Source organism: Podarcis melisellensis, assembly GCF_964234715.1.
Source record: "Podarcis melisellensis genome assembly, chromosome: 6".
Lineage (NCBI taxonomy): Eukaryota > Metazoa > Chordata > Lepidosauria > Squamata > Lacertidae > Podarcis > Podarcis melisellensis.
Window position 1 is genome coordinate 29,890,704 of NC_138538.1, and position 25,761 is coordinate 29,916,464.

Below are 25,761 nucleotides of genomic sequence, written 5' to 3' on the forward strand. Positions count from 1 at the left end.
AGAGGGCATGCAGGGTGAGGGAGGGGAGAAAACCTGACCCCCCCACGTACCCCACTTACCACTATATTGAATTCCACTCAAAAAGTGGTATTCATCTAAGTTTGATGCAGAGTAGACTCACTGAAATTAATGGGCATTAATTAAAGTTCATTTACTTCAATTAGTCTACTCTGAGCAAAACCAAGCTGAATGCTGCCTGAAACCTAGTACTTGGGAGAGCGCAGGAAAATCCTAACACCCACACAGGCAAATAGACAGATCATTCACAAGACACAAAGGGAACCAAGAACCAAATAACTCACAGTCTCTGTCTGCCAGAAGGTATCCACTATAGGGCATCTTTCTTCGCCAACCACCCTATAGTACCATAGCCAAGCTTCTGGGTTTATGGGCTCCCCAACTGTCCCAAGGATCTTCAGGGATTTCCTGCTGTACCTGCCATAAGAAGCAGATAGGTTTTTAAAGAGTGGGAGGAAAACTCTACAAGAAAAAAAATGGTTTGCAGTTCTAGAGCTGGCCCTTCAAGGAGAGTGCCAAGCAGCACAAGGAGAACATTGCCCGAAACCGACAAAAGCCTCCTGTCAAGAGCAAGCACAGTAATTGGGGTGAGATTCAGACAGACCTTTTCTAGCAGTCATCAGGGCTTAAACTAAGCACCAAGATTCAGCCAAGTATATTCCCTTCCCCCTTTTCTCACTGTCCTCCCCACATTGTCTTTATATCAGGGGTGCCAACTTAAATAAAATATTTGGGGGGGAGGTAAGCCCTGCCCCACAGAATCAGTCCCATGATGTGGTGCATGCACACCATTTAAATGGCAATGCCCATTTGGCAAGGGACATCGGCCATAATATATACTATGAAGAATGGGAGAAACTCTGGAAAAAAAATCTTAAATTCACAGCTTGCACAACGTTAAAAGAGAACCTTATGAAGATGTTCTACCGTTGGTATATAACACCTGCAAAATTAGCAAAAATATATAAAACCTGCAATAAATGCTGGAAATGCAGGGAAAAAGAGGGATCCTTCTTCCATATGTGGTGGGACTGCAGAAAGATCAAAGGTTTTTGGGAAAGTGTATATAATGAAATGAAGAGTATATTAAGATACAGCTTTGGGAAAAAGCCGGAGGCTTTTCTGTTAGGCCTAGCAGGAAGTGATATAAAGAACAATGATAGTAAATTCTTTCAATATGCAACAACGGCCGCAAGGGTCCTCTTGGCCCAAAATTGGAAACAACAGAACATACCGACGCTTGAGGAATGGAGAGGAAAACTACTAGAATACGCGGAGATGGATAGATTGACGGGGAAAATTAGATATTTAAAAGACCAAAGGTTCATTGAGGATTGGGGAAAATTCGTGGAATATCTGGAAAATATAAGTGAAGGTCAGATAACGCTAGTTGGGTTTAAAAGAGCTCTGTGAAAAGGCTGGAATATTGTCTAAAGAGAAAAAGAAGGAAAGTGAAAATAATGTCAATATAAGCTAGGATTTGTGTGAATTTACTAAATTAAGGTATGGAAGATTTGAGGGGAAGCTGAAGGAAGTCTTATAGAAAGAAATTTGTGACAACAAGGTGTAAATTGCTGTTCGTTTTTGTTTGTTATGATTTAAAACAATAAAAATTATGTATAAAAAAATAAAAATGGCAATGCCCATCAACTGGGGGGAAGGGCAACCCACTCATATATTTGATTGGGGGCCTCCGAAAGGCCCCTATGGCCCCTAGGAGTTGGCCCCTATGCTTTGTATCTTATAGAACAAATGTAAAACAAGAACGCTGTTCCTGAGGAAAAGGCTGGAGGAATTAGCTTTGCTCTAGGGTTTGCTTTTCTCTAGAGCGATGCATGTTTGAGATTATATATTCCCAATGCTGGAAGATTATTAGCGAAATCACTCTCTGTTTTGCCTAAAGTCCTACTTACTTCCGGACATGTTCATCTCCATACTTCATGAGAAGGCGAATGGCAGTGGGTGCTGTGTAGAACTTGGTCACCTTGTACTTGTCAATGATGCTCCACATACGACCAACGTCTGGGTAAATGGGAAGCCCTTCAAACTGAGCAAAAAGCAAGTCATTTAGTACGAGAAGAAGAAACCCACCGCCCCACCTGCTGCTTCCAGCAAGTGGGGTGCAAAAATTTGCAGCCCTATAATATTTCTGTAGCCTAAATAATGCTACTGAGCACAGTGGTCTTTGGGGAACATTCATGACTTGATTTGAATCAGCAAGTCTGCCTGGCTCAAATCCGAAGAAGGTACTTGTGAAGAATGACAGTAAGAAGAACTTGACCAGCAATGAACCTCAGTGCAAACGTGGTTTGGGGAGCCATGGTCATCATCAGTGACCTAACTTGTTTAGCTGCTTTCTTGCCAATGAGGATGTTGCTTGACAAGACCAATACAATTCAACCTTGACCAAGGCACTCATACTTGGTTTGTGTAAGCCTGGCAAGGCTTCTAGTCCCCCTCCCCCACCCTCATACAGCCCCCACATACCACAGAACTTACTAAGACACTGGTTGCCCCATTTGCCAAAGGTCCGTATGTGAGGTAGGAATGGCCAGTTATCCATCCAATGTCAGCCGTACACCAGTAGATGTCCTCAGGATGGTGATCAAACACATATTTAAAGGTAGTGGCAGTGAAAATCATATAGCCACCTATTGTATGTACAACACCCTGAAACAAAGAAAACCAGCTGAAATTAAACAGAACATTACAGGCTTGATTTCCATTATATGAGAAACCATACAGCAACATTGGACTCAGCTAGACTGGTAAAGAAAAAGCGATTTACAGTGGTACCTCTGGTTACGTACTTAATTCGTTCCGGAGGTCCGTTCTTAACCTGAAACTGTTCTTAACCTGAAGCACCACTTTAGCTAATGGGGCCTCCCGCTGCTGCTGCGCTGCCACCACGCGATTTCTGTTCTCATCCTGAAGCAAAGTTCTTAACCTGAGGGACTATTACTGGGTTAGCAGAGTCTGTAACCTGAAGCGTATGTAACCCGAGGTACCACTGTATATGTGTTGTATTTTCAATATAACATTGTGCCACCAGATGGCAGTGTGGAGTCCTGTTTTTCTCTACCTGTTTTCCCTGTTTAAATTTACAATGCATTTAACTGAAACACTACTTTGATGTGTCTAGATCCAGCCATTGTTTTACTCAAGCACTACCGCATCAGTAAATCTTCAGCATGAGAGAAGGAAACATATTTTTACTGTATCATTAACCACATTATAACCATAACATTAGTTCAATCACACACAAGGGTAAGCGGTATGACTGCCTTTTACAGAGAAACATCACCATGAAGTACTTTTCTTTGCAATGTTTACTTGCAGTGTCATAATTAAATGCGAAAATAGTGGTACCAATCCCAAACACAGCCCTGAGAGGTAACCAAATTAGTTCATGTGATATTTTTGTAGTCATCAAACCACTGACCACATAAATTCAGTAAAGTGAGTGCTCTGTACAGCAAGCAGTGAAATAAACACATCAGAGTTTATGCACAGACTCTTATCTCGTGTGAATTTAAACAGATGTATACAAGGCTTAGGAAGCATATGTTGTTATGAAAAAAGCCTGTAATGTGTAGATGTGCTATGTATAGCAAAGACTAAAATGTATTAGGCTTTCTGTGCCTCCTTCAATTATTTATGCCAACTGCTGCTCAAAAAATACATGTGGCCAGTCCTGCGCCCTGCATGTATTTATATACACACAATGCCACCATCCCAGAATTTCACAGTGGGCCACATGAACAGAACAAGTCAGACCACTGCTCCATCTTGCCCAATGCATCTATTTTGACTGGCAGCAGCTAGGCGGGGTTTCTGGGCAGAGAACTTTCACAGTACCTGCTACCAGAGATCCTTTTATGGGGAGATGGGAGGGACTGAACCTGGGACCTTCTGCAGGCAAAACATTCTCTACCACTGAACTTTCCCCCTTCCTAGAGCACCTGGAATACAAGAGGTCTCGTTACACTAATGTGTAATGAATGTTGCACTAACGTTACAAGTATTCGTAGAGATAGGGCCCATTTCTGGTTCCAGACCAGTACTGTGAAAGCATTAAAACAGTAAGCATTTGGATCCAAAGCGTCCACACAGCAGAGTGAACAGCAAGCGAGTGTGACTTGGCAAGTAAATATTAACTCTTCACTTCATGCTTTGGCACAGGATCAGAATAAAGGAACATACCTTCGGTTTTCCAGTTGACCCACTGGTGTAGAGAATAAACAGTTCGTCTTCCGCATCACACCAGACAGGCTCAAACTCCTTGCTAGAATTCTTCATAACGTTGTGCCACCAAAGGTCGACTTCTGAATTCCAAGGTATCTGAAGAAAACCACATAGTAAGAGGCACACATAACACTTAAAAGACAGCAAGATGGTCGGAAAAACCCAGCTTTGGAGCTCTTGCACTTTAATTGATTATTTTGGCTTCTAAAGCAGAACTCTACTTCACCGTTTCAGCTTTTCTCCTATTTTTAAAAGCGTTTTCCTTTCTTAATAGCTGCAGGAGTACAACTACAGTGTTAACACACCATGACATCTGTTTAAATGAGCAGTTTTGACCTCCTAACCAAAACTGTGGAATCATTAGTTCAACAATCTTAGTGATCCTGCCTTAATAATACTGATCTTATTGTTAAATGCTGTTATTTTTCCAAGTAGCAAACAAAGGCTACTGAACATCTGTCAGAGCCTAAGCAATAGCTACAGGAGTGTAGTGCAGGAGAAAATATAATTATTACTGGTAATGCTGTTTATCACATATATATAAACTTGATCTGCAAGTTCTTCACAGTCTTTCATCTATCGCCACAACAATCCAGTAAGGTAGGTTACTCTTACTGGAAGGCTGAAATACAAGCTTGCCCGAGGTCAAACAAAGTCTCTGGTGGGGGGGATGTGAGAAACTATTAGAATTCTCTTAACCAACAGCCCTATGGATCAGGAATAATATTCACCAAGTCTGCACGCTTGGCTTTAGTGAATATGTAAGTCTATCAGAACAGTTGTGTGCACATCCTAAATTCATATGCAACTATTAATAGTTTTTCCCAGTGCGTGTCTCCCACTGTGTTTCATATAATTATAAACCACTTCAATAATTTGTCTTCCCCTGTATGCATAACTGTATTTTCATCTTCATGTTTCATGAACAAATAGTTCTTTACAATGGGTAGCATTAGGAAAGCCCCTTAATGAATTTGAACAAATTATCTCAGTGCATTTTAGACAAGTCCTTGAATTTACATAAGCCAGTTCAACTTCATCTGCTGAGACCAGAGCTATCCAAACCACTTCATTTTGAATGTTCTGTGCATGTGCTGTGGTCAAAAGGTGCATAAAAAGAAGCAATTCAGGAATGGTAAGGAAACTCTCTCATGGCAGTCAAGAATGCCTAAGGGAAATACAAAGGTTTCTGAAATGAAGTACAACACACACTTTAACTCCTGTGCATTCATGAGCAAAGGCCCTCACCAGTGTAGATCAGCTGATATCAACCATTTTATTCTTGCAATTTTTATATTCACCTTGGGGGCAATTGTGATGGAGAGGAGGAACATAAATATGTTTTTTAAAAAAATAAAAATTAGTACATAAAGAATAAATCCCCAAATAAAGTAGGTCGGTGTTATGATCCCCAGAGGGGCTATGATTCTGAGACACAATGATTTGGAAGAGCCACTTAGGGAGTTAATGGCAAAGGGATAATTAGAAATATCACACTAAGGTGGCATGCCGCAAATCGACCAGGAGTTCTGGCATTTAATACCCATGCACAGAGCCATTTTATATGTTCTCTTTATGTAAGTGAAGCACAGTTATTATACATCCATACTAAGGAGAGCAACATAAAGTTCTCCAGACGCTGCTGGACTACAGCTCCCATTATCCATGACCATGCTGGCTGGGACTGAAGGTGGTTGTAGTCCAAAATCTAGGGGGCCATCATTCACCACCCCTGGCTTCAGGCCTTTGAGAAGCCCAATGGCCTGCAGCCATTTATTCTCAGCACAGGTCTAAATGTCTTTCTATCAGCAATCTCATCATTAACTGCTTCCTAGTTACACGTTGCTACCTGGATGGATACATTAAAAAACATTAAGTTATGGAGAAACTATACGCATCCATATTCTGGTGCTAAAAGTATTACTGCGGATGAAGTGCCATTTATTTATATGGGACCTAACTTCCAAAATAACCTTTATTTGGTGTTCCAGATGAAGATGGTTGGAGAACAGCTCCCAAGGAGCTAAGCAGAAATCTCATTACAACGAACAGCTCAGCAACCAACCATTGGTGTGCAAAACGTAAACATCAAACTAGTGTTTCCTAAGCTGACAGGTGAAGTGGAGCATTTTTAAAACCATGAGCATTACCCACTCCAGAGGAGCCCTCACCATGTTTCTTTATGTGTTGCTGCTGCAGGTTTCTCCATCTCAATGGAAGGGGGCCATTTTAAGCATTTTAAGCTACACTGGGCACAACTGGATCATTTAATTGCACCCAATAGGAAGAAACAGCAGAATTAGCTGTCCCCAGCAGAAGCTGACTGGAAGTAGACAAGGCTGGAGCAGTATGCTTGTAGAGGTGCAGCAGGCAGCCTCCATGTGGGTGAGTGCTTTGGGCCCACAGAATTCTCTTATTTTTAATGAATATATCCTCTATAGCACACTATCCGTTCTCTCATAACAACAGTGCACCCTAGTAGATATTAATGCAAAGGCGATGCTTATACAACGGTGAGTCTGGATTCTTGAGTGTGTATCATGTAAACTGAAAGTCTGCTACATAGCTCCTCTCCTGGGTACATCAGGCTTAACTATAAGATGATTTCAGTACAAAGCCAATATTGCAAACCCCACTTTGTAGTTGGCTTGAGAAAACAAAACAAGTCAATACAATATAGTTTTAAAGAGTGATTAGGTGAAACAAGCATTCTTGTTGAAATGAAACAAATGCAGTGTCGTGTACCCAATTTTCATTGAATTTTTTAAAATCTTTGAAAATCCCAGTCTAGGGAGCTGATGAGTGGTGAGGTGGGGAAGAGAAACACAGTCGAAAGCTGCTGTGGAAAGTTTGCGTAAGGCGTAACAGTATTTGTGCTACCAGGAACAGGATATCCTCATGCAAATATCTATAGGACTCTCACACCCCCTTTGCACAGCCTAACGTCCAGTGCCAAAGCTGGTAAATTTTTGGAAAGGAGCCATAAAGCCACCTTTCAGAAAAAGCAGCAGCTTACCTGTATAGCTAAGCTTTTCCCCCCTACACTTTTAACAAAAGAACATGTGAGTTGCAATTTTTGAATAATCCTCTTCCCTGTGAAGAACAGTGATGAAAGGTTAGTATTAAAAGCTGATACAGCACCAGTGCAGCATGTATTGAAGTCTACTGAAAAAAAAATACTGAGCAAGTGTTTCAATACAAATCTTTCAGTGTAGTGCTATGATATGTAAGCAGGAAAACTGCCCAGGGCAAGGGTGCAAGCCCAGAATGCAAAATGTGGTTACATGTCTATGCTGTCAGTCTGCATCCAACTCACTGTCCATCTGGTGTGGGGGCAGCTGCCCTAGAGCTTGCACAGTTGGTAGGGTGTTTAGCAGGGGGTGTTTGTTCAAAGCATGATGCTCAGGCTGTGGGGCACATGCTGCTGACCAGAAGGACCTTGCACTGGTTATGTGGTGGCAAACAGTAGTAACTGTCACTGCTGCATATACTAATGGATAGAGTGCTAGGTGCATATGGAGGAGTATCTGCATCACACTGCCTTTGCCTAGAGGCTACACCTTCTGGAGCCTGTATGCGCTCTTTCATTCTCCGCTCAAAGACTGTATCCAAATCCTTGCTTGGAGTGCTTACAGCTTGAGAAGAGGACACAGCAGTTCAGTTAAGCACGAAGGTTACACAAAACCATGCTCACTTTCCAAATATCAAGCAACAAGCCAATTCCCAGAAAAGACAAAACCTCTGGAAAATAATATCAGGAAATTACTAGTAATAGAATTACTAATCAAGGATTAGTAACAGAAATCTCCTTGTACAGGAAAGCTGGTGGCAAAATCTTCGTTCTTGTAGAATCGTTTTTCAACACAACCTTGTTGCAGAGGAGCAACCATTTTGATCGGATTAAGCCAGCTAAGAAGGGGAAAGAGTACAACAAAGGCAAGAGCCACATCTCAGCCTGTTACATACAATAGTAATCATTTGCTACAATGCTGGTGGAAGCAGAGCTGGCTCAGCTGTCAGGGTGGAAGCATGAGATGGGCTACTTCACAAGCCCATCGAGCTGCTTTAAGGTGAAGAAATGGGGTCTGAGCACAGAACTCCTGGAAGGTGCACCAAGCCATTCAGTGTGTGAACATGCTGTGCATCATGTAACCCTGTTTCAGGACCCCAGCTGTGCTTATTTCCTAAGAGATATCACAAGGACCCGAATTCCTCCACCACCTCTTGACATTTTCTGTTGGTTTTGTGTAAAATCCCTTTTAAGTTTCATGTGCATATACAAGAAGATACTAAGAAAGTGTTAGAACTACAACAGAGTCACTGTCCCTCCCAAACAATCCCAGGCTATGGCATGTATCGCGACACTCCCTTCCAACCCTTGGGACAGTGATGTCTATGACTAACATGCAACTGATGGAAGTGGGGTTAGGAGGCCACACTGTGCCGTGCAGTGAGAGTGAGAGCAGCTAAGTGAGGAGGAGTGCTGGAAAGGGAAAGCAGAACAGAGGGGTGCCAAGAGAAAGCTTCTGCTACACAGTAAATACCTTGGGATGGACTCTCTTTGAGCTCTCAGTCTTTTTTTCCTGTTAAAAATTCACAAAGATATAAGATTTGAGAAGTGGAAGAGTTGTGCTAGGGTGCCTATACCTTTTAAAATACCATGCTGGCAAGGAAAGACATGATGCAGCTGAGAGGGTGCACATCATGGATGCAAAAGCGCATCTTCTTGGATGCTAAGGATGAGCTGCAAAGCATGGGATCAGGCAACGGGTCAATCCCTGACAATGCTTCTTGGCTGATTCCATTTCAGACCTTTTCTTCCTGCATACAAGAGCCCAGGCTGGTTCTCTAGCCTGTGCTTTCCAATGCAGGATGAAGCCATGGAAAAGCAGTTCTTATACTGCTAAGGTAACACAAAAAGGGAGCGTGCAATAGGCTTGTAATGAACTAATGCAAAACAGCCAAAGAGAAATGGGTTTCACTCAGTGCTCTGCAGAGAGCCAGATCAATGTGAAGACCAAGAAGCTGAACAGGCAGAAAAAGGGGGCAGAACAGGATTTGCCCTAGTATGGAGTGTCCTTGCTAGTTCACTAAAAAAGGAAGCAACTTTCATCAATGCAGCCATTAATAATACGTTGCTCATCAAACAATGTGAACAAAGTATTCACTGCCCATACACTGGCAGTGGTTTGTTCCATCACTAGTCTGGATGCAAGTTTCTGAAATAGCTGAAGCTTCTGGACCAGAACCAAGGGCAGAACCACATAACCTCAATTCCAAGCACTGTTCACACTAGGCATTACAATATATTGTAATACAGAATAGCCTCTAGAGAAGGTTCACTTGGCTCTCCAACAGGATTGTGGCTAAGTTGAATTATCTCCAGCACAGAGATGCTTCCAGCACTCGAAACCTCTGCACTTACAGAAGCTATCCAGAAAATATTATTCCTTCTTATTCCCCTGGTGCTGTGATAAGGGAATCTAGTTAGCACTGGGTGTTTACAGCAACAGCACAAGAGCTGCGGAGGGTAGTGGAAAGATAAACTGATTAGTTTGTAGAAGGCAAGTTGGACATTGGGTTACAACTTATTTGTAAGGTAAGTGAGATGGGTCCAAGCAACAGTGAAGTGCTCTGGGAAGTCTGCATGGCAAGGGAGAATGTTACTGTGCCAATGGATTTGCAACCTGAGGGTTTCCCAGATGATAAACCAACAGTAAAAGCAGGAACTATCTCAGAGTTATGTTCAAATTAGTTCCTCTTTTTTTGCAGGAATCCATACAAACATAACAGAAAGACAGGTAACCTTGCTGTAGTACAAGATGAAGAATTTGTTGCCCTCCAGATATTGTTGGACTATTGCTCCCATCAGTCCCAGCCAGCATGGTCAATGGTCAGGGATTATGGGAGCTGCAGCCCAGAAACCTCTGGAGGGGCATAGATTCTGCACTCTTAATGTAATGGAAATACCTGTGATTCCCATCCTAATTCTGATTGTAAATACAGCTTGCATACTGCAAGCATTGATAAATTTCACAGAAAAAAAGCCCTGGTCCAATCTAAACCTAATTCAAGAGCATGGTGAGAAGCCCACCTACTTCTTATTTTATCGCACAGGTGACTCTGTTAGTGTGCTTGCTGCTCTCACAAAGACAACTTTATGCCTCAAGTTTAAAGAAAAGATGCACACAATAATGTCCTGTTTTCAGGCCTTTAATTGTATCATGGACTAAGCACATGCTAGCTTTTAGATTTCTGTCTGTGGTGGAAGTAACTTAATTTTGCTATGTAAGTGAGAAAAGGCCCATATGTCTTTTAGCACCATAAAAGTTTTAAAGAATAAACTTTTCTAGAATGGCAGGAAACTGGGGGTGGGGAAGAGCGAGGACGAAGTGTAACTTTGCTCCATTTTTCTGTTTTCTGCTGAAGGACCTGATGATAAGTCTCATGATCCAGTAGTGAAGCTTGCCCAGGAAAGTAAACTTTTAAAAGCACAAATCTTCGGCAGCAGCAATATCGCAGGCACTATCCAGTGAGTGGGTATGATTGTTATACAACCATATCGCACATAACAATCTCAATTGCAAGGCAAGGGCTGTTTGGGAGAAAACAGCATTTCTTCCTGGCAATGCTAAACAGTTCTGCCTAGTTCTCTACAAGGCAGGCAGAAGCACCAGGAGCAAAACAAATCTTAACTCCCGATGGCAAAATAATTAGAAACATGCAATCATCTCTCAAATAAGGAAAAGCTGCTCAAGCCTTTAAACAGGTCCTTCACCCATTTACAACAGGAAACTCACCTGCACACTCTGGCAGATTCTCTTGAGAGGTGGAGACTTGCTGCTTGGCCCATCCAGCACCAGTTCTTCCCTTCCTAAATGCTTGACCACAATGCACCTTCGCAGAGGGGCATCCCTACAAGGAGAGGGAAGATGAAGTCATGAGCCCAAACCATTTTAATAGAAAACACACAACAATTCCAAGAAGAGAGTCTAGATCATTCGGTTGAGCAAGTTTGAACCTGTACAGCTGATTATGGAAGTATGAGGCAGGCTGGATAAATTATATGGATCCACCAAGTTCTACCACTAAATTGCTAAGCACTCTTTACTGTTGGGTGCTACTTCATTGGATGGACAAACCACTTTCCTATCAGTCATCTGATGTCATCATGATGTCATATGTGGAACTGATAAAAATCTAGTCAAACAGTCGAAAAGGGCCCCCACCCCTGAGCTAAACCATGGGTTCCAAACACTCTTCCAAACAGAATGTCTAACTCTTGTATGCAAACAATGGTTTGGCAGTTCAGACACAACATTTAACCATAGGTAAGCTTTCGTACCCATGGCTTGATGATGTCTGAACTGAGTCGTTGAAGTAGGGATATGTTTTGACTTCCTGCCCTAATTAATTGTTGACAAATATTTTGTGCTGGAAAGTCAGCAACTTCCATTTCAGAAGTAGTTAACCAGATAGGGGAGAACAAATGCTTACAAGAAAGGTTATTATAGTCCTAAACAAAATGCTGTGGGGTGGACAGAGTGAGCATCTTTCAAAAGGAGTGGATTTACGTGGCACATAATTTCCCCAGCTTTATTTCTATCCACACCTCTGTGCCAGGGATGCTATAGTGTTTAAGACCACAACTGCATGCGTTTACATTCACAAAGAAACAAATACTTTCAAAGGGAGTCTGACTTACTTGTCTTTACATTTCTGCAAGGCGTCATCTGCTATCTGCTTCAGGTTAATCAGCTTATCACCTCTATAAAAGGCATCTACAGAGAGTAAGCAAATCATTAAACTGGCTCACCAGAACAGCCTGCAAGCACTTGAAGGTCACAAGAAGAAAGGGACATCTTGGTTTAAAGGAAAGGATGGAAACAACAGAATTACGAGAGAAAGTTTGCTAAAGTGAAGACCAATCATGGTCACAGTAGAGGCCTCTATGGTAGGGATTTGAAGTCTGTGACCCTCCATATGTTGTGGGATTCCCTCTCCTATCAAGTCCAGCCAGCATGGTCAATGACATAAGAATATTAGAATAGCCTACTGGCTTACAAGTATGGCATCTAGAATAAGAAATCAATATGATAAATAGATGAGAAGGGAGTGGGAGTATTTAGGGGATTATTTACAAAAAAAAATGATCTCAAATATAAATTCCAGGTACGGGATTACTTGTGACCAACAGTTGATAATATAAAAGTTATGTCAATGTGAAAAATAAGGTGAAGGAATTAATGTATATGCAGCTAAGCAAGATGTACAAAGAACTGTCATGGAGTGCTGGGTGGGGAGTCTAAAAAAGAACTACTGTATAAGAATGGAAAATGATGTAATTGTAAAACTGAAAATCTAAAAAGAAGAAGAAAAAGAATATAGCCTGCTGGTTCAGACCAATGGCCCATCTAATACAGCTTCCTGTTCTCATAGTGTCCAACCAGATGCCTGTGAGAAGCCAAGAAGCAGAACATGAGCACACAAGCACTCTCCCCTACTGTGGTAGGGGAGAAATTGGTATTAGGAAGACTTGCTGCCTCCGACTGTGGAGCTAGAGCACAGCCATCATGGCTGGTAGCCCTTGATAGCTTTCTCCATGAATGTGCAATGATGAGAGTTGCACTTCAACTGCAGGCTTTCCATCCCTGCTTTATGGAATAAATGAAACCTATCTTACTGAAAGGGCCTCAGGTTTCAGCGCCTGCCCAGCACATTATGCTGCAAAGGACAAGATGGCACTCCCATTCAACTGGACTGGCAACTCAATCTTACTTAAATATTTGCAACAGGACAGCGCCCACCATTTCACCCAAGAACAGCAGGCTACTTTACAGGGTACAGGACAGGCTGTGTGCCACACATAACTCTGCCCTCCAACTGAATGGAGATGGTTGGAGAGCTCCACAAGAATGGCTGGGTGACGGGTTGATGCTCCTCCTGAGGTGGTTACATCACTCTGTCTAACAATAGGGCCAACCTTGTATGTTTACAGTGAGCAATAATCTTGGAAGTGTTCTATGGGGAACAATCAGAAGGAAGAAGATTTTACAGGACTTTCCCCTGTTTTAGTTTGACATGATGTAGCAAGTGGCAGGAGACTAATATACAGATCTTGGAGAAATTGATTTATTGTGTTACAAAATTAAACAGAAACAGTTTGAACTGTTAAGTTAATGCATGCTTTCAGAATGTGGAAATTCCTTTATTTTTATTTATCTGGCATGGAAAGCCAAACTGAATGTCAAATCATGAACTAAGAATGCAATCCCATGCATATATCTAGTTAGAATTGTCCCACTCTTTTCAGCGGGGTTTTTCCCTAGGCAGCTGCATAGGATTGCAGCCTAAAACTGTATCCAGAACTGCATCCAGGAAATCTGACACAATTTTTGAAACTACTTGTAGCAACAGAAACCATCAAACAGTGGAAGGAGGCTCTTTTGATAATGAAACTCCACCTTATCAGGAAACTGATGTATTGCCCACAGCTTGTGCCCTGACAAAACATATCCCTGGACTGCAGTTCAATCCAGTAATAGCTCCTTCCTAGTAAGAGGAAGAGCATAAAGTTGGCTGAACATGGGGTTTTTCATTAAAAGGTCAATCTTGTTTGCAAAGTATTCTGATAAGATTAAGGGCCCTGCAGTATAGAAGAGAACTGTTTTACCTGCAGTGATGAGAAGTGAGCAGTGGGAATCAAGGATCCTTTCACAAAGGGATTCTGCCGAGAAACCTGCAAACTAAAAACAAGAACACATGGTTAATCACACTTGCAGTTGTGAACAGGGACTCAACGAATGGCACTTTTACAATATATTAGTGCCATAACTTTTCCAAAAGGCTATTCTAGAGTGCTCTAGAGTTCCTTAGATGATTATCAAGGTTTTTTTTCAAAGAGAATTGCATATGTATTTCATTGAAATATAGTTTGCCCATGGCTACCAGTCTTCTGCAATGTGCAGCTTTGCTGACACCCCCACATGTACAGACCATGCCTTGGAACACTCTGCAGAATCCTCTGCAATGCTCAGGGAGTGGGGTGGCAAATGTCAACGTGGAAAATATTCTCTAAAAACCTAAGCTTAAAAATCCTTAAACTGGAAAACAAGATTCCACCCCACCCCCCATAAAAAATCCAGTTCAAGGATACAAGTTAGTTTAATTCAGGTTGCTCTCTGCTACAAGGACTGTTCATTTCCATCTGCAGCCACAAGAACAGAAATCACACCAGAAGTAATTGCTCCTTCCTACCACAATGGAATGAACTGCTCCAATTCTGGCACAGGCTAGCATGGCTACCACCAGCTCAATGATCATTGGCATGTAGATAGAAACTCTGTCTCCTTTCTTTATGCCTGTGAAAGAGAAAGAGATGTTTCTCATGCCAGACAGCGGACACTGTTTTTGCCATTCAGCCACTGTGTCCTGGGCCCTGGTATTCCATGAGAAAGAACAAAGCTGGAAAAAAAGAAGTCAGGAGGCTCAAAAACACAAGCATACAATTCCTGAAAGATCAGAAGTGTATGCATAACAAAGAAAACTTTGAGGGGGGGGGGTGAACTTGGGATCATGGGATCTGCCCTGGGGTTACCAATGAAAGAGAAGCATATTGTGGCTGAATTTAGAAGGGCATATTTGCTTCAAAGACGTTGCCAGTGGTATCAAGGGATGGCACTACAGAATAAAATGCTGCCTCAGCCAAGAAGAGGAAGCACACTGATCCTTCATGTCCATGTTGCTTTGCAAAACACTAACAAGTTAAATTCTCACAACAGCCCCAGTAAAAAGTGTAACTATCTCTTCAGTGGAACCAAGTCACCATTTTGTATTTAGAAGTTTCTAAGGCTAGGTAGGATATGCTTCTATTTAAACATTTTAGAATATAAATATACCAAAGGGTTCTCTTGCTGGTCAGATGTGTCTACTATGAAATGTCATATGCAAACATTTGTTACATTTTACTTTCCTTTGAAAAAGATAACTTTATATTAACAGCATTTTATTTTGTAGTTCCAGCCATTGATACTACTGGCAACATTCCTTCAATCACCTGATATTTGTTTTTTAAAGCTGGATAAAACTTTACTTGACCACACCTTGCCACATATTCACGAGCCACATGTCACTATGTTTGCCCGATAAAAACAAGCAAACAAATAAGAACAATCATTTGAAACGTATTTGTTGCTTTCACTGATACCTATCCATATATTCCGCATATTTTACATTTGTTGCTAGCATTGGTTTCTGCCCTGCATAATAAATTACATTTCTTCATGTTCTGTCCATAAACATTATGCCACATCTGTATAAAATAAGACATATCAATGGAGGTATGCAAAATCAGAAGGGCGAGCAAGAGGACATTGATTAAAAAGTATTGCAAAGATGGTTAAACATACAAATATACAGAATCAAATAATAATAATTTATAAAGCTGAATATGCAAAGCTGCAGATAATCTTATCAGAGTACATCTTAACAAAAATTCTGTTTAAGCCCCCGTTTGGAAGGAACAGATGCTTCTGCTCAGAAACAATGTTGGGATGGATGTGGTGCAGTTTTATATTTAATATAAAAATATACTGGAAGTATGTGTGTGTCCTTCTTTGTACAAATTATTACAAAGCTGTTTTGTTTTAAGAGTCACAAAGATCAAGTTAGTTTAGCACACATCGGTAATCCATTTCCAGCATTTATCACCACAATTCTGCCCCTCTACCAAGTTGTGGAGGAGAGGTGGGGTCTTGACCTTCGTATTATACTTCTGAAGCAATCCTATAAGCTGCAGCATGATATCAAATGAAATCCCTCCTCTCAGCTCAAAATGAAAGTGCAGCCTGATCTGCATTGCTCTGCACTTGGGAGGTGCAGCACAACTGTAAAAAAAAAAAAAAAATCCCACCACCTCTTCCCCAACTTCAGGCTTGGATGTCAAGACCTGTTACACTCATCAGAGAAAGGAAGGATGCTTTCCGAGGCAAGCAAATTTGCAGACTCCCGCAGAGTCAGATACCTTGCTCCTGAAGAACATTGGCAAACTGGCAGACTTTACTCAGCAATTCACTGTACGTGATCGTCATGGACTCCCCTGGTTCATTCCCCTCCCTACAAGGGGGAAAAAAGGATCAGTTATGAACACAGACACTCAATGACAAATTATGACTGACCAGTCTGAACAGCAAATATAGCTCACCCACATTTCTCAAAGGGGCACAAGGACAAAACCTGCAGAAAGTGTAACAGGTAAATTCCTTATCTTGTCATATTTCTAGCCTTCTAGAAAAATACAGCAGAAGACACCGAAAAGACAAGTGGGCACCTAAAGCTGTTAGCCATGGTTTCCCAGTTCAGACAAAATGAAAAACTCAAGTTAATTGAAGACTTCTTGGTTTGATTATCTCCCAGAAGACAATTTTTTTTCCTGTAATCTATATGTTATGCAGCCGAAAGGACGCTCAGTTGCGGATATGCCTGGAAGCGAAAGGAAAGTCCAATGCTGTAAAGAAAAATATTGCATAGGAACCTGGAATGTAAGAACCATGAACCTGGGTAAGTTGGAGGTGGTCAAAAATGAGATGGCAAGAATAAATATTGACATCCTGGGCATCAGTGAACTAAAATGGACGGGAATGGGTGAATTCAGTTCGGATGACCATCATATCTACTACTGTGGGCAAGAAACCCGCAAAAGAAATGGAGTGGCCCTCATAGTCAACAAAAGAGTGGAGAAAGCTGTACTGGGATGCAATCTCAAAAATGATAGAATGATCTCGATACGAATCCAAGGCAGACCTTTTAACATCACAGTAATCCAAGTTTATGCACCAACTACTTGTGCTGAAGAAACTGAAATTGACCAATTCTATGAAGACTTACAAGACCTTATAGAAGTGACACCAAAGAAGGATGTTCTTCTCATTATAGGGGATTGGAATGCTAAAGTAGGGAGTCAAGAGATAAAAGGAACAACTGGCAAGTTTGGCCTTGGAGATCAAAACGAAGCAGGGCAAAGGCTAATAGAGTTCTGTCAAGAGAACAAGCTGGTCATCACAAACACGCTTTTCCAACAACACAAGAGACGACTCTACACATGGACATCACCAGATGGGCAGCATCGAAATCAGATTGATTATATTCTCTGCAGCCAAAGATGGAGAAGCTCTATACAGTCAGCAAAAACAAGACCTGGAGCTGACTGTGGCTCAGATCATCAGCTTCTTATAGCAAAATTCAAGCTTAAACTGAAGAAAGTAGGAAAAACCACTGGGCCGGTAAGATACAATCTAAGTCAAATCCCTTATGAATACACAGTGGAAGTGAGGAACAGGTTTAAGGATTTAGATTTGGTGGACAGAATGCCTGAAGAACTATGGATGGAGGCTCGTAACATTATACAGGAGGCAGCAACGAAAACCATCCCAATGAAAAGGAAATGCAAGAAAGCAAAGTGGCTGTCCAATGAGGCCTTACAAATAGCGGGGGAGAGAAGGCAAGCAAAATGCGAGGGAGATGGTGAAAGATACAGGAAATTGAATGCAGATTTCCAAAGAATAGCAAGGAGAGACAAGAAGACCTTCTTAAACGAGCAATGCAAAGAAATAGAGGAAAGCAATAGAATGGGAAGAACCAGAGATCTGTTCAAGAAAATTGGAGATATGAAAGTAACATTTCGTACAAAGATTTCCATAATAAAGGACAAAAGTGGAAAGGACCTAACAGAAGCAGAAGACATCAAGAAGAGGTGGCAAGAATACACAGAGGAATTATACCAGAAAGAAATGGATGTCTCGTATACCCCAGGGAGTGTGGTTGCTGACCTTGAGCCAGACATCCTGGAAAGTGAAGTCAAATGGGCCTTAAAAAGCACTGCAAATAACAAGGCCAGTGGAAGTGATGGTATTCCAGCTGAACTATTTAAAATTTTAAAAGATGATGCTGTTAAGGTGCTACACTCAATATGCCAGCAAGTTTGGAAAACTCAGCAGTGGCCAGAAGATTGGAGAAGATCAGTCTACATCCCAATCCCAAAGAAGGGCAGTGCCAAAGAATGCTCCAACTACCGCACAATTGCACTCATTTCACACGCTAGCAAGGTTATGCTTAAAATTCTACAAGGAAGGCTCAAGCAGTATGTGGACCGAGAACTCCCAGAAGTGCAAGCTGGATTTAGAAGAGGCAGAGGAACCAGAGACCAAATTGCAAACATGCGCTGGATTATGGAGAAAGCTAGAGAGTTCCAGAAAGACATCTACTTCTGCTTCATTGACTATGCAAAAGCCTTTGACTGTGTCGACCACGGCAAACTATGGCAAGTTCTTAAAGAAATGGGAGTGCCAGATCACCTCATCTGTCTCCTGAGAAATCTCTATGTGGGACAAGAAGCTACAGTTAGAACTGGATATGGAACAACTGATTGGTTCAAAATTGGGAAAGGAGTACGACAAGGCTGTATTTTGTCTCCCTGCTTATTTAACTTATATGCAGAATTCATCATGCGAAAGGCTGGGCTGGATGAATCCCTAGTCGGAATTAAGATTGCCGGAAGAAATATCAACAACCTCAGATATGCAGATGACACAACCTTGATGGCAGAAAGTGAGGAGGAATTAAAGGACCTTTTAATGAGGGTGAAAGAGGAGAGCGCAAAATATGGTCTGAAGCTCAACATCAAAAAAACGAAGATCATGGCCACTGGTCCCATCACCTCCTGGCAAATAGAAGGGGAAGAAATGGAGGTAGTGAGAGATTTTACTTTCTTGGGCTCAATGATCACTGCAGATGGTGACAGCAGCCACGAAATTAAAAGACGCCTGCTTCTTGGGAGAAGGGCAATGACAGGCCTAGACAGCATCTTGAGAAGTAGAGACATCACCTTGCCAACAAAGGTTCGTATAGTTAAAGCTATGGTTTTCCCAGTAGTGATGTATGGAAGTGAGAGCTGGACCATAAAGAAGGCTGATCGCCGAAGAATTGATGCTTTTGAATTATGGTGCTGGAGGAGACTCTTGAGAGTCCCATGGACTGCAAGAAGATCAAACCTCTCCATACTGAAGGAAATCAACCCTGAGTGCTCACTGGAAGGACAGATTGTGAAGCTGAGGCTCCAGTACTTTGGCCACCTCATGAGAAGAGAAGACTCCCTGGAAAAGACCCTGATGTTGGGAAAGATGGAGGGCAGAAGGAGAAGGGGACGGCAGAGGACGAGATGGTTGGATAGTGTTTTCGAGGTTACCAGCATGAGTTTGACCAAACTGCGGGAGGCAGTGGAGGACAGAGGTGCCTGGCGTTCTCTGGTCCATGGGGTCACGAAGAGTCGGACACGACTAAACGACTAAACAACAACAACAACAACATATGTTATGCAGACTTATTAAAATGGGGGGGGGATTTCCTACTATACAGGAATGAGCGAAGGGGTTGTACACCCACTGCCAAGGCCCATTCATGTCTCAACTTATTAAGCTAAGATAGTATCATCCTTAATGAAGATAGGTTAATGACTGTAATTAGTCTGGCTATTGGCAGATCACAGAACCCTTTTCACCAGTGGTTGGGAACCTCCAGCCTACAGGCCTAATTTTAGCCCACAAAGCCATTTCCTCCAAACAATACCCATCTGCCCCACACTTGACATCAGGTGTTGCATCAGGTGTGGGGCAGGTAATCACATGGTTCGAAAAGGACAATTAGGAGCTTAATCTGCATTCCTAACTGTTACTTAGTAAGCAGGATCATCAACCGCACCGATCAACACTGACAGAGCTTTTTTTGAAGCTGACAGCCAATGCCATTGTGATATCAGGCAGGGAGCCTCGTGCAACTATATAAAAAAAAAATGGCCCACATGAGTGAAGGTAAGTTTTTGCTCTGGCCCTGAGAGTGAAAAAAAGGTTCCATAAACCTGCTTTTTGCTCATGACCAAGTGACATGCCTAAGGTTTCGCCATCACACTTCTAGATTTGACTTCCCTGCCCCTTAGCATTCAAACTGGATTAAACATTGTCAGCTGCAAATCATGTGAGCCAACTCTCAGTTGCCTTCCGCCAGGTGAAAGCACAACAGCTGGCATTTGGGAAAACATTTTTTTTCAAATTCCTAAGCACAAGATCCAAAATTTTAGGCACCAGCATTAAGTGCCAGATTTGGGCAATGACAGAAACAGCAAATATTTGGTGCTGGTACAAGGGCAGCATGCTAGACTGGGTGCTGAATACTTTCCAGAACCACCACCAAAACCTCCCCCTGCCCTCACCTTCCTAGATGGAAAGGCTAGTGAGGAGAGCGACCAGTTGGGGACCACTACTGCTCTGAGCACCTTCCATCTATGTCCACCTTCCCCTGCCCACCTTTCCTAATATAGAGCAGGAAAGACTGTCAAGGATGGGGGTGTTGAGATGCATGCTGTTTTGGCTCTCATTGGCTTGCGAAATATAGGGAAGGTCAGCAGCTCAGTGGCAGATCATCTGTTTCATCGCATGCAGAAGGTCCTAGTTTCAATCCCTGTCCTCTCCAGGTAGGGATGGGAGAGATCCCTGCCTGAAATCCTAGAGATCCACTGCTAGTCTGCATGTCTAGCTATTTCTATAAGGCAGCTTCCTTTCTTTCTTTAATACCTCCAGACACCTTAACTTGCAGCTGCTAAATAACCCACAGCTTCTCTCCCAACCATGGAGCTGGAGAGAAGGTAGAGGTCTTCTGCTCTCCTCTGCAGCTTCAAAGCTGGAGGCGGAGATGGCTGGTTGCTCATCACCCTTGCTTATCCTGACTGTAATGTGTCGAACATACCTGCTGAAGCCTGCAAATGGATCGCTAACATCTGACAAGTGTTTGAAACTGTGCTTCGATTTAATCAGAGACTGATCTTTGGCTCCCGGAACTGGAAATTTTATTTAGAACCCATGTGAAATTCTTCTAGACTGTCATAACAGTAACTACCTGGCTCCGTTCCCATACTTTAGTCACCTGGCAGGTTCTTGTCTGTATCTGCGGAGAACAAACACATTCCAGCTGCCATTATTGATTGAATGCTGATCCCCTCCAGAACTGATTATTGTGCATTTAATAAGGGTATACATTCTTGCTCATGTAAGGGTGGGCATAGCCATGCTTTCAGGTGTAGCTCAATATTGGTATCCCTCATGCGGATTAGTGGAGGGACAAATGCAACATTGCAAGCAAGCCTATATAAAAATGCAACAGCTCTCTAAGTTTCTACTAGCCTGCCCCTTTTATTTGTGATACTTCAGCATCCTGAAAGAGAAATAAAGTCATTAGATGCCCCCTTTAGGAGGTTTTCCAGCATGGTCGCCAAGAAGGCATTGCTGTCTTGCCACAAAAGTCAAGGCAGAGGCCTGTTTGGAGGGGTGACCTAGCATCTGTCGCCATGTGGACTATGTAGCTTTCATGTGATTTTAACTGCCAGTTTCTTATTCTCAAGTTGGGGCAGATCATTTCAGAAAGTGGCACATTTATTTTTCCTTATGTTCTCCACATTCCCGGAAGGCTATTATTATGCAATTCTATACATGCCTACTCAGAAGCAAGCTCCACTGAACTTAGTGGAATTTACTCCCAGGTGAGTATGCACATGATTACAACCAGGGTGTAAACAACAACAACCCAAAGTAACTAGTTGCCAAGACAGCTGTGGCTTATTGGCACTAACACCAAACATTTAATGTTGTTTCTGTCCTTGCCTATACTGGATTCCTATAAAAGAAAAAAAAAACAACTACTGACAATAATCTGGTTAGCATCCGCCTTAACAAAGTTACCATCCTCTTGTGGGTCTTTTCTGCTTAGAACGTGCCCTTAAATGACATGCTTAAACTTACTTTTTAAATACAAACGTGGAGACAGCAGATCATTTATTGTTTCAACTTTTACATGAAGTGGACTCTTAATGGCATAAAAGGGAAAATCCTCAATCTCCCCTGCCCCAGAGGTACAGAGACCCTGGCCGTAATCAAATATGTACCGTATTTTTCGCTCTATAAGACACACCAGACCACAAGACACACCTAGTTTTTGGAGGAGGAAAACAAGAAAAAAAATATTCTGAATCTCACAAGCAAGAACAGCAAGAGGGATCACTGTGCTGTGAAAGCAGAAATCCCTCTTGCTGTTCTGGTTTTTGGGATAGCTGCGCAGCCTGCATTCGCTCCATACGATGCACACACATTTCCCCTTACTTTTTAGGAGGGTAAAAGTGAGTCTTATAGAGCAAAAAATACGGTAATACAAATTATCTAAATACTAAAGAGCATAGCTCAAGACCACAATGCAACTAAGAACCTTTAACTGAGGCCTCTAGGCCAGGGGCAGGGAACCTGTGGTCCTTCATATGTGGCTAGACTACAACTCCCATCATCCACTGGGCATGCTGGCTGGCTGATGGAAGTCCAACAACATCTGGAGCAGCACTGGCTTGCCACTCCTTCTCTATACCTATCTGTTGCACAAGAATGTGGCACACGATGAATAAAAAATTTGGCACGTCTTACTTTCCCTGCTCCCAGTAAGGCGTCACTCTGTTCTCCCTTGTCAAAAGGGCAAATGGGTTAGACGTCACATGTTAAAACCCCAAAGATCCTCAAGTCACAGCTTATTCGATTGCAGTGGCGGCTAGAATATTCCACAATAACCCGAGCCCTCATTTGAAGCATGAAATGGTTTCATGTTTACTTTATGTTCTCTTACACAATGCAACTGCAACACATTGCACACCCATTCCCTCCCCTGGGCTCATACACTGCTAAGAAGCCTATTTGCTCACAGCTAGGGTGAGGGCTGGTGGTGTAAGATGAGCTGAGTCCAGCCTAGCAAATCAGACAGGGAGAAGAGGGTTCCACCCAGACCTCTGTAGAGAGCCAGATCAATGTAAAGACCAACAAGCTAAATGGGCAGAAAAGAATATTGAAACAGAATTTTTCCCAGTATGAATTTTCCTTGCTAGTTCACAGAAAGAAGAAGCAATTTTGCATTTCATCAATATGGTGATTGCTAGGATGTTGCTCACCAAACAACGCTAACAAGCTATTCACAGATCTCTCTGCTATAATACAATATATTAAATACCCCCACACAGCCCCAAAAGCCCCACGCATAACAGCATGGGTCATGCCCACATTACAAAAAGAGATACTTCCTTAGTCCTACATGTACAAAAATGCAACAAGATGTTAGAAATTGTGGATACTAATAAAACAAAAGATCCAGTGCCTTTGCTTTCAGAAAATAGAACAAATTGAAATAAAATCTTTTTTAAAAAAAGTTAAATGACTTCCACCAATAATGCCATGGATGTAGAAAAGGATGTCTTGCTTCATATCATCTTTAGCAAAACCTTTAGGCATGTCTCTACTGAAAATTCAGTCACTTTCTGGCCTTCTTACTTGAGTATTGTCTAGTATTGCCATCAGCTATTTGTTCAGAAGATACAAAAAACAAAACAAACCCTAACCCTTACATATCAACTAACCTTTATTCAGCACTGAAAGCTAGACCAGAAAGAGGGCCATTTCTTCCACATTCTGATGTTCAAGACAGTATGGCATATGGTAAACACACTCTGAAAATTAGTTTGTAAACTTCAAAAAGCTCTTTGTATTGAACATCTCAAAAAGCACGTTTTCTTTCATGCTCTTGTAAAAGACAGTTTCTCTCAAAAATGTGCTGACATTCCTATAAATATTGATGTGGATATTTTATATAATATTCTCAATTTTCAAACTTAAAAAGAATTTAGTAACAAGGAAAAAGTAAAGGGAAACAGATTCCCCAACGAGTAAGTAAGTCGAGGGAATAAAAGTGAAAGAAGACTGTTCCTTCTTTCATTAAAAAAACAACCCCCAAAGAAATAACAAAATGTGCAAAAGTGGCTTGGAGAAATTGGGCTTCTAGAAGCCCTACAAGCAAGATAAACTCCACTTTTTCATGTAAACACCACTTCATACACAGATTTCATTTCTACAGGTTGGCATTGCGAATGCAGCACCTGTTGGCAGAACTACACCTGCATCAGTGTTGGAAATGCAGGTATATAAGCTATTTGCCAAATGGTGCCATAACAGAATGCCTAGTTGTAATTTTTATTTTGCAATTTTAAAAGCAATCTTACTTGTGAGTCATGCAGGGCGCCATTTTTTTACTCTCACACTGCCTGCAGCAACACCCAGGTGACTCGGGCTGCGGCAGTTTTACTTTCAAGTCTCAGTTGCCATACATTGTGACCATACGTCTCAAATTTGGCCATGCCAAGTCACTAACACACCTGATGCCCAGGGAATTTCAAACACTGACCTGCGTACAATCCCTTTGGTACCCATGAAAGTACCAACTGAAAAGCACCGCCACTGAACTTCAGAGTTCTTTGCTGCGCTACATATAGACTGAGCACGCTGCCCCTTTCCAAAGTCAATGCTGACTGGGTGGCAGCTGCCCTCTCCCTTCTGTTCTGGACAGGAAAAGTACAGGTGGGAAAAAGGAGTTACACTTTGCCAAAAAGCAAGCAGTGCCAGTGGCTGAGTATAGGTAGTTTGATAGATTTTTTTTGTTCTTGTTTTATTGGGGGGTGGCAGTTGTTGGGTGTCACTTGTGCTTGGCTGGGGAGCTCTGGACTGTAGAAACCACTTTTACAACTTTTTCCCTTTTGTGAGGCTTTAATTTTTCTTCTTTTTGCAGAACTAAAGGGACAGCATTCTGCTGACCTTTGTCTATTTCTTGCCAGAATAGCTGCCTTAAACTTAGGGGGTTGTTGGGGGAAACTCTGGACCACTGAGGCCACTTCTTCCATTTCTCCCTTTTCTGAGTGTTTTTTCTTGTGTGCGTATTTTTCCCTTTTTTCCAAAATAGAGGAGGGGTGTGGTGTGGTTTTTTCTGATGTCTTGTCTAGCCGGCCATCTCATGCTTGTGTGTTTGAAGGGCAGTCAAGGCCTCAGAGGTTAGCTTTTACTCTCTCCATCCTTCTCTCTCTCTCTCTCTCTCTCTCTCTCTCTCTCTCTCTCTCTCTGGAAGCAAATGGATGGAGAGCTGTCCACTCAGCCACCTCATGCATCGTTGGCAGTAAAAAGGTGTGTGTGCATGTGTGCGTGTGCACATACACCTGAGCCAGTTTCTCCAGAGAACTAAAAAGCCAACAGGGATTCTGATCCGGTGTTTGGGGTCTGTTGTTAAAATTGTGTGTGTGTGTGTGTGTGTGTGTGTGTGTGTGTTGGTGTTGGGCTGAGGGTTCATTCTGCAGGGCTATTTTTAGCTTTGTTGACTGATTTGACTTTTCCCTGGACTTCAAACAACAGCCTGCTTGGCAAGTCTTTTCTGCTCATTTCAGATGACATTCAGCCCCCATCACCACACTAATCTGAGTGTTTCCCAAACATTACTCTTTTCTATTCTTTCTGTTCCATATTTTGTAATTAAGAACTTGTGTTTGCATATGCTTATTTCTTCTTCCTTTCCAATCCATTTATTTCCCATAATGTCTTTTCATAT

General features: G+C 42.1%; 1 protein-coding gene across 2 annotated transcripts in view; it reads right to left on the bottom strand.

Annotated features, from left to right (window-relative positions):
- The window catches only part of ACSS2 (acyl-CoA synthetase short chain family member 2), a 55,759-nt gene that overhangs the window by 11,035 nt on the left and 18,963 nt on the right, over positions 1–25,761 (bottom strand). Inside the window, exons 3-12 of one of the 2 annotated variants that reach the window (XM_081916843.1) lie at positions 16,286–16,377; positions 14,521–14,624; positions 13,937–14,009; positions 11,969–12,044; positions 11,064–11,178; positions 8,808–8,846; positions 4,222–4,359; positions 2,518–2,688; positions 1,932–2,065; positions 303–435 (exon numbers count right to left, since the gene is read on the bottom strand). In XM_081916843.1, coding sequence (XP_081772969.1) covers positions 303–435; positions 1,932–2,065; positions 2,518–2,688; positions 4,222–4,359; positions 8,808–8,846; positions 11,064–11,178; positions 11,969–12,044; positions 13,937–14,009; positions 14,521–14,624; positions 16,286–16,377 — 1,075 coding nt within the window. The remainder of the gene's footprint in view (positions 1–302; positions 436–1,931; positions 2,066–2,517; positions 2,689–4,221; positions 4,360–8,807; positions 8,847–11,063; positions 11,179–11,968; positions 12,045–13,936; positions 14,010–14,520; positions 14,625–16,285; positions 16,378–25,761) is intronic. The other variant, XM_081916844.1, reaches the window with a different exon arrangement.